General features: G+C 43.8%; 1 protein-coding gene across 1 annotated transcript; it reads right to left on the bottom strand.

Annotated features, from left to right (window-relative positions):
• Positions 1-75: 75 nt before the first annotated feature.
• lrif1 (ligand dependent nuclear receptor interacting factor 1) lies at positions 76-9,421 on the bottom strand. The gene is made up of 3 exons (XM_035159795.2): positions 8,894-9,421; positions 4,658-6,197; positions 76-3,188 (listed from the first exon to the last, which is right to left on the bottom strand). The coding sequence occupies exons 1-3, from the start codon at positions 8,929-8,931 to the stop codon at positions 2,340-2,342; spliced, it is 2,427 nt and encodes an 808-aa protein (XP_035015686.2). The 5' UTR covers positions 8,932-9,421; the 3' UTR covers positions 76-2,339.
• Positions 9,422-16,706: the final 7,285 nt, after the last annotated feature.

The raw sequence follows: 16,706 nt of genomic DNA, 5'->3' as shown, positions 1-16,706 counted from the left end.
GGTTTCTCTTTAATTTTTAAGGTCTCGACCTTACTATTTAAATGTCTTGAAATAATGTATGTTGTGATTTGGAGCTATACAAAACAAATTTTATTGACTCAAAACAGGGGTAGAAAAGCACATGTTTCTAAACCAACAACTGCCAATTAAAACTCAAGACTCTGACTGGATGGTGAGTGTGGAATAACGTTTAGTAACTGACAACTATGAACCAGATGTGTGTTAGCAAATAGAAATCAATGTATTTGGGCGCCCGCGCAACTACGGCTGTTTTCAGACTCCTGTCTCTGGAGGATTGGGTCCAGACTTTGTCAGGAGTTTGCGTTTGACACATACACTGTGTGCACAATTATTAGGCAAGTGAGTATTTTGACCATATCATCATTTTTATGCATATTTTCCAACTCCAAGCTGTATAAACTTGAATGCCTATTGGATTTAAGCATATCAGGTGATGTGTATTTGTGTAATGAGGGAGGGTGTGGCCTAAGGAGATCAACACCCTATATCAAGGATTGACTCTGAAAAGTCAAAAATTGTAAAAAGTCTTTCAGAGGGATGCAGCACTGATTGCAGCGTGATCACAGAACCATCAAATGTTTTGTTGCAAATAGTCAACAGGGTCGCAAGAAACGTGTTGAGAAAAAGACGCAAATTAACTGGCAAAGATTTGAGAAGAATCAAACGTGAAGCTCGCAACCTACCTGGAGTGCCCAGAAGTACAAGGTGATCAGTGCTCAGAGACATGGCCAAGGTCAGGAAGGCTGAAACCCCACCACCACTGAACAAGACACAGAAGATGAAACGTCAAGACTGGGCCAAGAAATATCTGAAGACAGATTTTTCAAAGGTTTTATGGACTGATGAGATGAGTGACTCTTGACGGACCAGATGGATGGGCCTGTGGCTGGATCAGTAACGGGCACAGAGCTCCACTTCGACTCAGACGCCAGCAAGGTGGAGGTGGGGTACTGGTATGGGCTGGTATTATTAAAGATGAGCTAGTTGGACCTTTTCAGGTTGAAGATGGACTCAAAATCAATTCCCAAACCTACTGCCAGTTTTTAGAAGACACTTTCTTCAAGCAGTGGTACAGGAAAAAGTCTGCATCTTTCAAGAAGACCATGATTTGTATGCAGGACAATGCTCCATCGCATGCATCAAAGTACTCCACTGTGTGGCTAGCCAGTAAAGGCCTTAAAGATGAAAGAATAATGACATGGCCCCCTTCCTCACCTGACCTAAACCCTATTGAGAACTTGTGGGCCCTTCCTAAACGGGAGATTTACGGTGAAGGAAAACAGTACACCTCTCTGAACAGTGTCTGGGAGGCTGTGGTTGCTGCTGCAGAAAAAGTTGATCGTCAACAGATCAAGAAACTGACAGAAGGCTTATTACTGTTATTGAAAAGAAGGGTGGCTATATTGGTCACTGATTTTTTTTTTGAAATGTCAGAAATGTTTATTTGTACATTTTTCGTTTTTCATTTAGTTGCATCATAATTCTGCACACTAGTAGTTGCCCAATAATTGTGCACACATATATATTCTCCTAAGAAAGCCAAAACCTCACTTTTATTTTCTTAAATATTCAGGTTTGAGGTTTATTAACATTTTGGATTGACTGAGAGCACTGTAGTTGTTCAATAATAAAATGAATCCTCAAAAATACAACTTGCCTAATAATTGTGCACACAGTGTACACAACACAGCAGGAGATTCTGCACTCAGACATACACAGAACACAGAAGGGGTGGTGTGGCAGGCAGAAACAAGACGTGACATGTAAATTCTGCTCCAGGGTTCATGTGTTTTTGTTTACTGCACATCAACACAGGCTTCAACCCTCATGACCAAATGCTGTATGGCGGTGCTTTTTTATCTTGAGATATATGAAAAAAAAAGTGGCATCTGTGGCTTGTTAGAAACGTCAACACACCCACCCACTCACGCTTAATCCTGCGAAGAATCTCCTGATGTGTTGTCACATTGGCTCAATCAGACATTATGCAACTTTTACAAGGGCCTGGCAGGGGAAAGTCCCCAGAAACTCTGGAGGCTCTCACTCTGACATTTGTGTGTATGTCTGAAAGCAGCTAAGGTGAGCTAGCGGACGCCCTGCAAATGGAAGCTTGAGTCCTCCTGCAGCGATCGCTGGTTTGGTTCCGACCTGGCCCCGTGTTGCGTGTCTGTCAAACAAAAGGCCTGTGTATTCTGACTCATGGTCCTAGTGTTGGTTCACAAAGAACAAATGAAACAAATGATATTCTAAAAACTTTTTAAAACACATGTTAGCATATTTGTTAGAATATTAGTTTGGAAGGTGAGACTTGTCTCAGCTCATGCTGTTCCATGTTCCAGTTCTAAAGCTGCCTCCCTCTCTTTCAGAAGCTCTTTGAGTCTCTGTAGTTCATCTGGGTCCGTGGATGTTGAGGACAAACTGTCCCCAGCTGGAACCTCATGAGTCTTAGATTTCTGATTGTTTCTGACTGTGAGACAGCTGTTTCCAGATGTTATCACACCTTTTCTAGCAGCTTTTGTTCGTGTCCCTTTTTTACTGATCTGCTCTGTTCTGCATGCCCATTTCTCCAGCTCCTCTGACTTGAATTTCACTGCAGGCTCCGGAGTACCAGGGACGCAACATGGACACATGGGGCGTTTCCTCGTCCTTCCTATTCTGCTGGTGTTTGTATTCAGGTCCACACAAGTCTGAGACTGTCGAAGGGTTGCTACATCCTGCAACTCTGCGATTTCGTTTGCATTGAGGAAGTCCTCATCAATCGGTTCCACATAGCCAATCAATGTTGTGTTTTCAACACCACATGGCGCCCCCTTGGGTGAACAAGACATGACATCTGTGTGAGCAGTTACAGTGGCCGCATCTGCTGGCTTTTCCCATTCAGTTACTACTTCCTCTCTCTTCACATGAACGTTCTGGTTTTCACAGGACCTGTAGAAGTCCTGCAGAAAGAGTTCCTTCTCTTTCAACCCATTTGCTGGTTCATGCCGATCCTCTGCTGAGTTTATAAACTCACTACTCCGAGCCTCTGCAAGTCCAGCTGAGGCCTCATCAATCCTCTGCAGGCAAATCTTCACATCAACTGTAATCCCGAACATCTGGCTCAGCTGACGGTCAGCCATTTTACAGGGTGGAGGTGCCGGTGAAGATGTCTGACAACCTGGAGGGGCCTGCAAATATAAAAATACAGACAACTCTTAAAAATGAGAAACAGCGATTCTTTTTAGATACTGATCGTGAAGTGGAAATGTTGGAGGGCAAACCTATGGCTATTTTTACATGAAACAATTCATACTCTGACAAATAAGCCAAATAGCCACTTCAAAAAATAGGAGTTTCTTGGATGTATTATCATCAAATATATTTTTGTCATTGCCCAGCAAATTATTGCATCAAGAGGTTAGAATATGGTGTCATAAGACTTAAAAAGCAAACCTTTCTTATTTTTAAATTCTTTTTCAATGTGTTCAAAATTGTGAGTGAAATGTTTTCTTGTTATTTAGGAGGAGAGCGTGTCACCATCCCGTCATATCACTGGTTTACTGCCATCCGCTTCTTCATGGATCATCCATAACAGCAACACATTACAGGAGCAAGGGGACCATGTGACAAACAGGTACTTTAACATGGAGCGTGTCTCAACTCAGGGGCTGCATCCTTCGTAGGACAAGGTGGACGCGGCAAACAAAGACTGTCTCCTTTTTGGGCTGCATAGACCCCAAAGGCCGATCTGAAATAAGACGGTCCGGTCTACAGGTGATCTGCATCACCAGCTTGACCCACACTTATTGCTGTTGCCTAATAAAGATCTAAAGTTGGACATGTTGAGAAAGTTTTATTGCCCCCTGGTATTTTTCAAGTGTTGTTAGCTGTTTGGTTTATTTCAAGCCTGATACTCAAGCATCGGACATCTCGTCGTTTGCCGGCACCTATACCTCTAAACGGTTTGTCGATGACGCGCAGCGAATCTTAATTGCTGTCCCTAAGTCGAGCCGGGAAGGATCCACCTATTAAGAGACTTCATTTCTCAGTGATGGAAGGACGCATTTGAAGGAGCCTTTGAAATGGGACGGCCTAGTAGCGTCGCTGTGATGCAATCTGTCTATATAAGCAGCTTCGGAAGGATGCAACCCTTGAATTAAGACACAGCTGTGGTCAGAAAAGCTGAACAGTGGGCGAAGGCTTGTAAGAGATCAAAAATACCATATATGCAACAGTGGCATGGAGGACAGGGCCAGTCATCCAAACCAGGATGGTAACTTTCATTATATGAATCACGTGTGGAAACCAGTTTCTCCTGTTATGATTATAAAATTGAATGCGAGTTAAGTTGGTACCAATCTTGTGTTATGCATTAAAATGATTTTGGCTCAGAAGCTTGATGACTACATCTGATCTACAGAAAGTTCAAAATGTTTAAAATTAAATTTTTTTGTCTGAAGATATCACCCTGAAATCTGTGAAACTGGAATGTACAGTTTTCTCTATTTGATGATGTTGTATGAATTTAACTATTAAGTTAAGACCTAATTACAATATAGTGATATCACATTGTTAATCCCTGCTTTTAAACATTTCTGTTAAAATCACTAGTTTTCCAGAGTTTTCCACATCAATGAAACAATAAAAGTGGCTTCACCTCCTCCTGTTTGTGAGAGCATGCTTCACTGCTGCCATCTGCTGGAGTTTCTGGATCAACATCACCTCCCATGCTCCCCTCCTGTTGGGTGGAAGTGCTCTGCTTACTGTTCATGTTTGAGCCCTTGTCATCATTCACACTCGTCCCGGCAGAAGCACAAACATGTGTGACATTTTCAACTGTGCCTGATCTTCCTCCAGTAAGAGTGGCGCCTTCACCCCATCCATCAGCGTCAGCTCTACCACCCAAGCTCTTCTCCTGTGTCAAACTGTCCGAGTGGCTCGTGCTCAGCAGGTCAATGTCCTTTTCTATTGTTGTTTGTGTCTCAACTGTTAAATCATGTGTCAACTCAGCCTCAGATTTTGGTGGAATATATGACACAAATATTACGTTGTCATCATCCTGATGAGAGACTGCTGACGTGCTAACTGATGGTGCTTGTTGCGAGTCATCCTGAGTATTGTCATCACAGAGATCGATTACTTCATCTGGCTCATCTAAAATAATAATGCTGATGTCCTGCTGTGTTTGAGGTACAGCTAGCTCCACAGGGTGTTGGAATAAAGGTTCTGTGGTTTCCTTGATTTCAGAACTTTTTGTTGCTGCTGTGGGTGAGTCGTTTTCTCCTTGTTGAAATAGTAGACTGCTGTTTTTGGCCACAAAAAATACCTTCCCGTTGCACATGATTAAGGCATTATCCTGTTGTCCATCTTGTCCACTTTTGTCCAGGATAGACTCAGAAACATTATAGTACTGGTCAGTTTTCTCTCTCTGTGCCACTGTTCGAATAATCTGAGAAGTAACAGAATGAGAATGCATATATGAAGCAGTTGAGGTGTCCTCTTCTTCAATTACCCACCTTGTAGGGCCGTCAGGCCCTGGTGAAGCTTTTGGAATCAATTTCAAGAGTGGCTTCGATATTTTAGCTGTTTTTTCTGTCTGAGAAGGCAGCCTGGGTGACTGAGGTCCAGAATCCCATGGTGGAGCAGCACATTGACTCACTGTGGTGACCGGTGACACAAAGACTACACTGGGTACGCCTGAAACCGGAGTGGAATCGGCTGATGAATTAAAAATCTGCTTCTTGATACCTGGAGGAAGTTTAGATGCTGGCAATGTTCGCACATGTGCATTAGGGGGAATCTGAAGAAGCTGTCCTTTGGGGAGTGCTGGAGATTTCACCATCACTGGGAGCTGATATGGAAGTCTTACAGAGTTCACACAGTTTGTTGCAGGCGTTGTCGGCACTTTGGACATTAAACTTTCAGTCTGTTGCTGTTGAGGATGATTGTTCCGTGAATTACCAGGATCCAATCCACCTCGACTAGGCAAGACATTTGACACATTCGTGACAATCTTTTTTATCGGAAGTGGTGCTGAGGAAATATTTACAGCTTTCTGTATGGTAGAATCCACACTGGGTTTACGTATTTCATATCGGATAAACTGTCCATTAACCAGTTTTACAGGAATCAGTGTCATGATTTTCTTTCCATCGGCTCCAACAGCAGGCATCGCCTGGTAGAAGACACCGGCCCCACTGAGAGAAAAAACAACAGAGCAAAAAAACATGTTCATAAAAGGTTACTAATAGGAAAATACATTTTTTAAGTTTACTAATTTGAAGCAGTGAAATGTTGTTTATGTGCTGAATTCCCAAACAGTACACATTTAGCTCTTCTCACTGCTGCAGTAGATCTGTTTTGAGAATGTGACTGTTTAGAAGTGTAAATAATGGAATTAATGAAATGGAGTTCCCTTAGCTGCTTCAAATTCAGAGTCCTGGAGTTATTCATTCACTGCTGTACTGTCATGGCTTAATGGCAATACAGAGCTGGAATCGGAACATGGTTAGCGAAGCTTTGAATCAGAATCAGAAGTATTTATTGCCAAGTAGGTTTACACCTACCTGGAATTTGCCTTGGTATATAGGTGCATACAATGAACATAAAACATAAAAACACAATAAGTAATTTACATAAGAAAAAAAACCAAATATAAAATAAAAATATATAAAAGATATAAAAAGTAAAGTAAAAGTAAAATGTAAAATGCAAAACAGGAGTGCAATGTGAGTGTGAAATATGCAATGTGCAATGTAATGTGTGTTAATGTAACACAGACTTGAGGCGTGGGGGCGGGATAAGAGTCCAAGTCAGGTGGGGGTCCCGGGCCTTGTTGATAAGGCCAACTGCAGCCGGGAAGAAGCTGGTCTTGTGGCGTGAGGTTTTGGTCCTGATGGACCGCAGCCTCCTGCCGGAGGGAAGCACCTCAAAGAGTTTGTGACCCAGGTGGGAAGGATCGGCCACAATCTTACCTGCACACCTCAGGGTCCTAGAGGCAAACAGGTCCTGTAGAGATGGCAGATTGCAGCCAATCACCTTCTCAGCAGAACGGATGATACGCTGCAGTCTGCCTTTGTCATTGGCAGTGGCAGCAGCGTACCAGATGGTGATGGAGGAGGTGAGGATGGACTCGATGATGCAGGTGTAGAAGTGCACCATCATTGTCTTTGGCAGGTTGAACTTCTTCAGCTGCCGCAGGAAGTACATCCTCTGTTGAGCTCTTTTGGTGAGGGAGCTGATGTTCAGCTCCCACTTGAGGTCCTGGGAGATGATGGTGCCCAGGAAGCGGAAGGACTCCGCAGTGTCGATTGGGGAGTCTCTCAGGGTGATGGGGGTGGGTGGGGCTGGGTTCCTTCTAAAGTCTACAACCATCTCCACTGTTTTCAGACCATTGAGCTCCAGGTTGTTCTGACCACACCAGGTCACCAGATGGTCAATCTCCCACCTGTAGGCGGACTCGTCCCCACCAGAGATGAGCCCAATGAGGGTGGTGTCGTCCGCGAACTTAAGGAGTTTGACGGACTGATGACTGGAGGTGCAGCTGTTGGTATACAGGAGGAAGAGTAGAGGGAAGAACACAGCCTTGAGGGAACCGGTGCTTATGGTCCTGGAATCAGAGACATGCTTCCCCAGCCTCACGTGTTGCCTCCTGTCAGACAGGAAGTCTGTGATCCACCTGCAGGTGGAGTCAGGCACACTCAGCTGGGAGAGCTTGTCCTGTAGCAGAGCCGGAATGATGGTGTTGAAGGCAGAGCTGAAGTCCACAAACAGGATCCTGGCGTAGGTTCCTGAGGAGTCCAGGTGCTGGAGGATGAAGTGAAGGGCCATGTTTACTGCATTGTCTACAGACCTGTTGGCTCTGTAGGCAAACTGCAGGGGGTCCAGGAGAGGGTCAGTGATGGCTTTGAGGTGGAACAGCACAAGGCGCTCAAATGCCTTCATCACCACAGAGGTCAGGGCGACGGGTCTGTAATCATTGAGTCCAGTGATTTTTTCCTGTATTTCGACTCTATAAACCTGTCTCTGTCCCCACTCCTGAACGCCTCTTCCTTCTCCAACCTTAACTTTTTGAGTTTGGCTGTGAACCAGCACAGATACTAAGAGCAGAGGGAAACGGCTAGCCTGCTAAACTAGGTTAACAATGGCTTGACTCCAACTAGAATAAGTTTAAGAATGTATCTAACCTTGTCAATTCAAGTGGGACCTGCTACATTAGCTGATGTTAAAGTTGCTTTGCTTCTGTTACGGTCATGTGTTGCACGTCAACTTCACCTCTTAACCCAAATTTATGTTTAGATAGGAGGGTCGGGCTAAATCCTGTCCAGGTCCAGACCATCATGCACGGATCCATGCTGACATCCATTTATTTTGTATTTCTTTTACTTTAAAATGTCATTTTAACATGTTCTCGTGTTTCTTATAATCTGTTATCTTGTTTCAATGACATGTTAACTTGTTTTTATTTTTGATCTATATTGTATGTGACAAATTGAGCAGCATTTATTGTATGAAAGGTGCCTTACAATAAAGTTGATCTATATTATATTATCCTCTCTCTACTAGTAACTACTTGACTGTTCTCACTGTTAAGCTGCATAGCTAAATACAAGAGCCATTGGTTTAGGTTTCATATTCCATGTTGGGTTGTATACTCCTGTAATTATGATTAGACTGTAGATCACGTTAGAATCACACAGGGATATTAATAAACAGGCTTTTTATCACATGAATGTGATCAAAACCACAAACGGATCTGGTTGTAAAAGTAGCAAACTAATATACATTTGATGCTGATGACATGTTATAGACCTGAAGTTGAACAAACGTAGAGGTAAAAACAGTGAAATATTGAAATATTTGGAATAAATGGGAAGGATCATCAGAACTGTACCTGAGAACTGCATCCTTGTGTTTACTAGTAGGAAACATGACTGGTGAAAATCCCTGAAACTGGACTGGTGATGTTCCCAAAGAGGCGAAGTGAGCAGCTTCAATCAAACTGGAGAGTGATTCGCGCTAACTGTGTTTACATGGATTTCCTCGTTGTTTGCGTCCCCACGACAGAAGAAGGAGTCGCGTGTATTTTCCCTGTGTCCATTTCCTTCGATCTAATAATTCCCACTTTACACTTCGGTCGCTGCACCTCTCGGCTTCCGTTTGTTTTTCACGTTTGTCACATCCAACTTCCTGTTTGTGACGTGGGTTGTGTTCAACGTCGCTAACATTTGCACGTTACACATAACTGTTCGGTTCATCCATCAAGGTTTGTATGTTAACCACAGACTGCCAAAGATGGTTCTTACTTCTGTCAGTGTCCATCTCAATGTCATGACACCGCATAATAACAGTGATCGTGTTACCAAACGATGAAGCCTCCGAACAGAACACTTCCGGTCTGCTAACTTCCGGTCTGCTAACATCCGCTCAGACGTTCCGCTTCCGCTCTGAAATGTGTCCCGGGCTTTAGTCGAAATGTAACAAAGCTCATGTACCAAATAGTTTTACATTTACATACATCATAAGGGCTGCGGTCCAACACTGTTTATAGTCTGGGTCCCTGATCGAGTGTAATGACCCGGAGGTACGTAAAAGGCTGCCATAATAGGAGCTAAGAAAGGAAACTTTAATGTCTCCTATCTCATCTCCTCCAGCGTATGATACCCTGGACCAAACTCCATGAAATGTTTTTGCCCTGAATTAAGTTAAAGGGGACATAGCATGCCCATTTTACCACAAGTTGATATGGTTCCTTGGGGTCTTAATGAAATGTCTGTAACATACTTTGGTCAAAACACCACAAGGATCATTTAAAACAGCACCCTTTTTACCCTGTATAAAACAGCCCTCCACAGAGTGACCTGTTTTGAGTGCCTGTTCCTTTAAATGCTAATGAGCCAGCTCCCCCTCTCCCCCCATGATTTTAAACAATATAAACTACATATTTTATATGATATAAATTATCAAATATGCATCCCATACTTTGTATTCCCCTTCTGTTGTCCTGGAGTTTTAATTTTCCAAATCACATAATTAAATGTCCCCCTCTGCCCATCCACTACAAGCACACAAGCAGATAGACAGAGAGAAAGAGAGGGGTGGGGGCTATGAAGACCATCATTTACCCCCGAACCCCGACATTCAACGGGTACAACAAGCGGAGAAAGCAGAATCGGGGGCTGACCAGCGCGGAGAAATGCGCGTTCATGATATGTCCCCTTTAAGTGTTATTCCTACCTTAGTAGTACACACATTTTATTGTAGGATTTCCTATGGTTGTTAGCTGGAAGCACGGTTTGTTGCCTGTTTGTTTTCCAGGACAATATTACATTTAATTTATTTGACACTTTTATCCAAAGCAACTTACAATAAGTGCATTCAACCATGAGGGTACAAACCCAGAACAACAAGAATCAAGAAAGTACAATTTTCTTCAAGAAATTGAAACTACAAAGGAATATAAGTAAATGCCATTGAAGGTATAGTTGGAAGAGATGTGTTTTTAGTTAGCGGTGGAAGGTGTGTAGACTTTCTGATGTCCTGATGTCATTGGGGAGCTCATTCCACCATTTAGGAGCCAGGACAGCAAACAGTTGTGATTTTGTTGTGTATAGCTCGCAGTGAGGTAGCAACAAGCCGATTGGCAGATTCAGAGCGGAGTGAACGGGCTGGGGTGTAACGTTTGACCATGTCCTAGATGTAGACTGGACCAGATCCCTTCGCAGCATGGTATGCAAGTGTAGCGTGGTGGGTTAGCGGGGATAGTGAAAGGTTGCCACAACGTCACCTGGGGACTTCCACCGCCAGGAAATACTAAAATACGGTGAGTGCAACAGCACAGACTTCGTTTGAATCACAGGGCAGGAGACGTGTTGTACTAACAAGAAAGAACTTTAATATAACAGGAATAAATACAAACAAAAACACAATCAAACAAACAAACAGAATAACAATTTAACATAAGAAATAAAACACTTTAGACATGAGCAACCAGGGACAGGGCTGGGACTTACCACGGCGAAGACAACCAAAGAAAAAGGGGAAGGATTAATAAACTCGCCACCCGTGACACAGCAAACCGGGTTGTGAATAAAACCCCGCCACCAGGAATTGGGTCGCCGCCTCAGGCCCACAGCACCTGACCAACAATAAAAGGATAATTAAAACATGTCAGAATCGAAAACAACAACAAAATAAGCCAAATACCAACCAATATGAACACAATGTAAATGGGATTAAAGGTTGCTAAAAACTAGGCGTCCCTCCGTGGTGATCACTCCACGCGCCGTGAAGGTGTAGCGTGAAGAGCCACAGTGAATGAGACAATACTTTTTAAGAACGACACACTTCCTTGGTCCTGAGCCAGGCAGTCTTTAACTGTGGAGCCGTGCTCTTATCAGCCGCAACGGTTCATAAAAGTGTGGTTTAGGACAGTGCAATTTCCAGTAAAAGCCAAAACAGCAGGTCCGTCTGAGGCGTGGTGGCCAATGACGGCCGACCAAGGAGCAGGGCCTCACCCTGCAAGCCAAGGCACAGTCACAGCAACCCGGAGGGTGGGAGTCTCCCCCAGCCGTAGATGAGTCCAGAAAGCAGATCCGCAACTGCACCCCAAAGGTCCCCCGGCGGAGCGATCCTATGCCAGCAGTCAGTCACGCTGCGTATGAGGGGGGATATTTAGGGGAGGCGCTGGCTGTTGCACAACCACGCCAAACTCCGCCGCGGCTACAGAAGTAGCTCTTCCATGCTATCCAAGACCCACCGGAGAAGAGCGGAAACGGAAGGAGGGCGAGCCAAACACTGCCGCCTCCTTAAATACGGGACGCCTGACGTCGACTAATGACTGGTGCGTCATTATAACAGGTAGAGCGCCCCGCAGCGGCAGGGAGGGAGCGCGCATCTGGCTACACAAGTACTAATGTTTTGAAACGGATGCGGGCAGCCACTTGTAACCAGTGAAGGGTGCGGAGGAGCAGAGTAGTGTGAGTGAATTTAGGTTGGTTAATGACCAGTCAGGCTGCTGCATTCTGGATGAGTTGAAGAGGTCGGATGGCACTAGCAGGTAGACCTGCCAGGAGGGAGTTACAATAGTCTAGGCGTGAATGACCAGAGCCTGGACCAGAACCTGCGCTGCCTTCTGAGTGAGAAGGGGGCGTATTCTCCTGATGTTGTGCAGCATGAATCTACAGGAACGTGTTGTTGCAGTAATGTTGGCAGTAAGGGAGAGTTGACTGTCGAGTGTCACACCCAGGTTCCTAGCAGTCTGGGTGGGGACTAACACAGAGTTGTCAAAGGTAATAGTCAGGTCGTGGGTGGGAGAGCCTTTCCCTGGAAGGAAAAGTTGTTCAGTCATATCAAGGTTAATTTTCAGGTGGTGTGCGGACATCCACTGTGAGATGTCAGTCAGACAGGCAGAGATTTGTGCTGCTACCTGTGTTTCAGATTGGGGAAAAGAGAGGATTAGCTTGGTGTCATCAGCATAGCTGTGGTAGGAAAAGCCATGTGAGTGAATGACAGAGCCGAGAGAGTTGGTGTACAGAGAGAAGAGGAGGGGACCCAGGACGGAACCTTGAGGGACCCCAGTAGTGAGAGGACAAGGTTCCGACACAGATCCTCTCCAAGTTACCCGGTAAGTGCAGTCGTTGAGGTAGGATGAGAGCAGGGAGAGAGCAGAGCCTGAGACACCCAGGTCCTGAAGGGAGGAAATAAGGATCTGGTGGTTCACTGTGTCAAATGCAGCCGAGAGGTCTAGAAGAATGAGGACAGAGGAGAGAGAGGCTGCTCTAGCAGTGTGAAGTTGCTCAGAGACAGCAAGGGGGGCAGTCTCAGTTGAGTGGCCTGCCTTGAAACCAGACTGGTGAGGGTCAAGAAGGTTGCTCTGGTGAAGATAGGAGGAGAGTTGATTAAATATAGCTCGCTCGAGAGCTTAGGAAAGAAAGGGAAGAAGAGAGACAGGTCTGTAGTTGTTTACTTCAGACAGGTTGAGGGTGGGTTTCTTGAGGAGAGGGTTAACTCTTGCCTCCTTAAGAGAGTTAGGGAAACAGCCAGTTGACAGGGAAGTGTTGATAAGATGGGTGAGAAAAGGAAGAAGGTCAGGAGCAATAGACTGGAGAATGTGAGATGGGATGGGGTCAAGGGGGCAGGCTGTGGTTACCAAGGTTAGAACTTGATTGGGAGACGGGGGAGAAAGAGGAAAGCGAAGGGGATGAAGATGAAGTTGATGGAAATGTAGGTACAGAAGGTGGATTAGAAAATGAGGAGCGTATGTCATCTATCGTTTTTGTAAAGTAGTTGACAAAGTGGCTTGGTAGAAGGGTGGAAGGAGGAGGGGGACTGGGGGGGTCCAGGAGGTTGGAAAAGATGGAGAAGAGTTTTTGGGGGTTCGAAAATGAGGATTAAATTCAAGTTTTTTAAAAAGAGCTTTTGGCTGCAGAAATAGAGACAGAGAAAGAGGAGAGAAGAGATTGATAAGTGAGCAGGTCGGGAAGGACTTGCGGACCTGTCGTGACATAAGAGGACAGAGAGAGTCAAGAGAGGAGGACAGAGTAGAAAGGAGAGTATCCGTGACAGAGTTAGGATGCATGAGTGAGAAAGATTCAGTTGAAGGGAGGGCTGATAAAACAGAGGAGGCCGGAGAGAGGGAGCGAATGTTGCGACGGACAGGCACAGAGGCTGTTGATGTGGTAGGGTTGTCAGTTCGAGAGAGTGGGAGAGAGTAAGAGATAAAGAAGTGGTCAGAGACATGAAGTGGGGTTACAGTGAGGTTAGATGTAGAGCAGTTTCTGGTGAAAATATAGTCAAGGTGGTTACCAGCTTTGTGAGTAGGAGGGGAAGGACTGAGTGAGAGAGCAAAGGAAGACAGTAAAAGTAATAGGTCAGATGACTTCTCTGTCTGGATGTTAAAGTCACCCAGAAGGACAAGTGGAGGGCCATTTTCTGGGAAGTTTGATAGGAGGACGTCTAATTCTTCCAAGAAATAGACCCAAGCTTATCTATCTATCTATCTATCTTCTATCTATTCCTCGACACAGATAGAAAAAATGCATAATTCCTGATCATATTGTAGGAGTGACATCATCATGACGTCACTACGAAGTAGGAAAATCAATCATTTCATGCAGTCGTACATTAACTTTTGCAACCAATAAGATTAGAGATACAATCTACAGTATCAATGACATCATGACATCATGATCCAAAACAAACCAAATTGGACACTGCACTGACCCTTAACGATACACATGAAGCCAATAAGATGAATGTTTTTCAATTTATGTGAGGCACAGACAGACAGATTCCTGGAATTAGTAGATGGATGTAGGCTCACATGCATACCTGTATATGTTTGTTCAAGTATGTATGTTTTTATGCACGTCTTTCATTATTTACACCTCTTGTAATCTTTTTCCACATTTTTACTTTGACGAACTTGTCCCAGGGCTTTCATCAGATCAACTTCAAATTCTGTGAATGTCATCTCAATAAGATGGAGATATAAAATACCTCGAATTTTTCGTTTTCGTCACACAGTGTGACCGTGGCGTGGCGTCAAAATTTGATTACACGCCATCAAAACATGAGGTTGTGTATGTCGGACATACAGAGTCTACTCCAAACTAGACATGTAAGACAAGAGTCCCGGCCTGAGGACATCTACACAGAATCATGACTTAAAATCACAGCACCCCCTGGTGGCAACAGGAAATGTCTTGTTTTTTGCATGTCTTACACTCCCATCCAGTGACTGCAATCATGTCAAACTGTGTCAAAAGCGTCTCAAGACATTGATAATGTAGGCATAAGACTATTGTGAGTTTTCGTCAAACGCCATATTAGTGGCGTGGCGTCAAAGTTCATCAACTTGCCGTGACACATGAAATTGCTGTAACTTCAGTGTTCATGGTTCAATCTCCCTCAAACTACATTTGTGTAACAGCAGCCCCCCCTGCAGACATTCATATAGTTTTAAGGAATGGGCGTGGCAAAATAACAGAATAGCGCCCTCTAAAGTGCAGCCCTGGTACCACGATTGGCCGACATGTACAAAAATCCGTAGGGACATGTGTCTTTACATAACAAACAAAAAAGTCTATTCGATAGATATGCTAGACAAAACAGGAAAACAGGCTTTAGTGGCCATTTTGACCAATTTAGACATTTTTACTTTGGCGAACTTGGTCCTAGGGCTTTCATCAGATCAACTTAAAATTCTGTGAATGTCATCTGAACAAGATGGATATATAAACTACCTCGGTATATACGATTTCATCACAAGGTGTGACCGTGGCGTGGAGTCAAATTTTGATGATTCGCCAAAAAAGAGGGATTTATTATAACTCCTCTGTGCATTGTTCAATCAGCCTCAAACCTCATTCACACATTCACAGTCCCGCCCTGATCAGATCCATGGGTCAATATTGACTCATCGTTACAGCCCCCCCTGCTGGCAACAGGAAGTGACATTACAATATACAGCTCAAAAGAGCTCAGTCAAGTCATAGGACCATGGTCAGAATTGTGACATTTCCTCAAACCATGTAAACATTGAGGTGGGGCGAAGGTTCATCCTTCGCCAAAGGAGACGATGTTGTCATAACTCCACTGTACATTGTCCTATCACCACCAAACTTCTGTCACATGATCAGAGTCCAAGCCTGAACAGCTCTATATGTCAATATAGGGTCATAGCGCCACCTACTGATTCGCCCATTAAACAGGAAGTACTTTGTAAATCCACTCTGCATTATCCAACCGACCCCCAAATTCTGACCTATGATCACAATCCTGCCAGAACAGCTCCATATATTAATATTAATTCAGGGTCATAGCGCCACCTACTGATCAGTGTGAAAATGAAATTGTTGTAACACCACTGTACATTGTCCAATTGAACCAAAAATGCTCACGCTACATCAGAGCCCCTACTTGAACAGATCTATTAGTCTGTATGTAATAATAGTGATGCCGCCACCTACAGGCAACAGGAAGTAAGCTTTGTTTTACAACTATAAATCGATTTACATACATTTTTCACTGTGTGATCTGCAATTGATAGCGTGGACCGTAATGTGCAATTAGTAGGCAAGGATCGATGTCGCGTGACGGACGCAGGAAGTGAAGCGGTTATCCTTCCCGCAGTGCGCAAAACACATGCAACGTGGAGCCGTGTGCCCGGTCACCGATCACTCTCCCCACCAACCACAACAGGTCCGGATTTGCGTGTGCTCGGGCCCGTTCAGTGCTACAACGTAGCCCTAGTTCTATTTTTATATTATTATTTTACACAGTTCCATCTATTTTATTTGTATTATTTTCCTCTGCCAACTTTCATACAGATTTATCATTTTTATTTCTTGTACCTCTTTTAACCTTTTTTATTCTCATATTTTATGTAGTTTTGTGCTTGATAATTGTGTTAAACTATGCTTTCGAATTTTAAATAGTTTTCTTTTAATTTTTTACTTGTGATTTTCTTTTATGTCCCTGTACAGCACCTTCAATCTACCTGTGTATGACAGGTGCTTTATAAATAAAATAGCCATGCCTTAAATATTGTATGTTGTATTTAAACCTTTGTAAGCACTTTGTTCTTATTTGCTTGAAGAGTGTTTTAAAAAGTTATTATACTAATATATTTATGTATATTCTTTTTATTATTTATCCGACATACCTGGAACTTGAGTGTGACAAACTGAGAAATGACAAATTAA

This window comes from Hippoglossus stenolepis, chromosome 6, assembly GCF_022539355.2.
Source record: "Hippoglossus stenolepis isolate QCI-W04-F060 chromosome 6, HSTE1.2, whole genome shotgun sequence".
Lineage (NCBI taxonomy): Eukaryota > Metazoa > Chordata > Actinopteri > Pleuronectiformes > Pleuronectidae > Hippoglossus > Hippoglossus stenolepis.
Note: the sequence above shows the minus strand (reverse complement) of the source record. Positions and strands in the feature narration are given on the sequence as shown.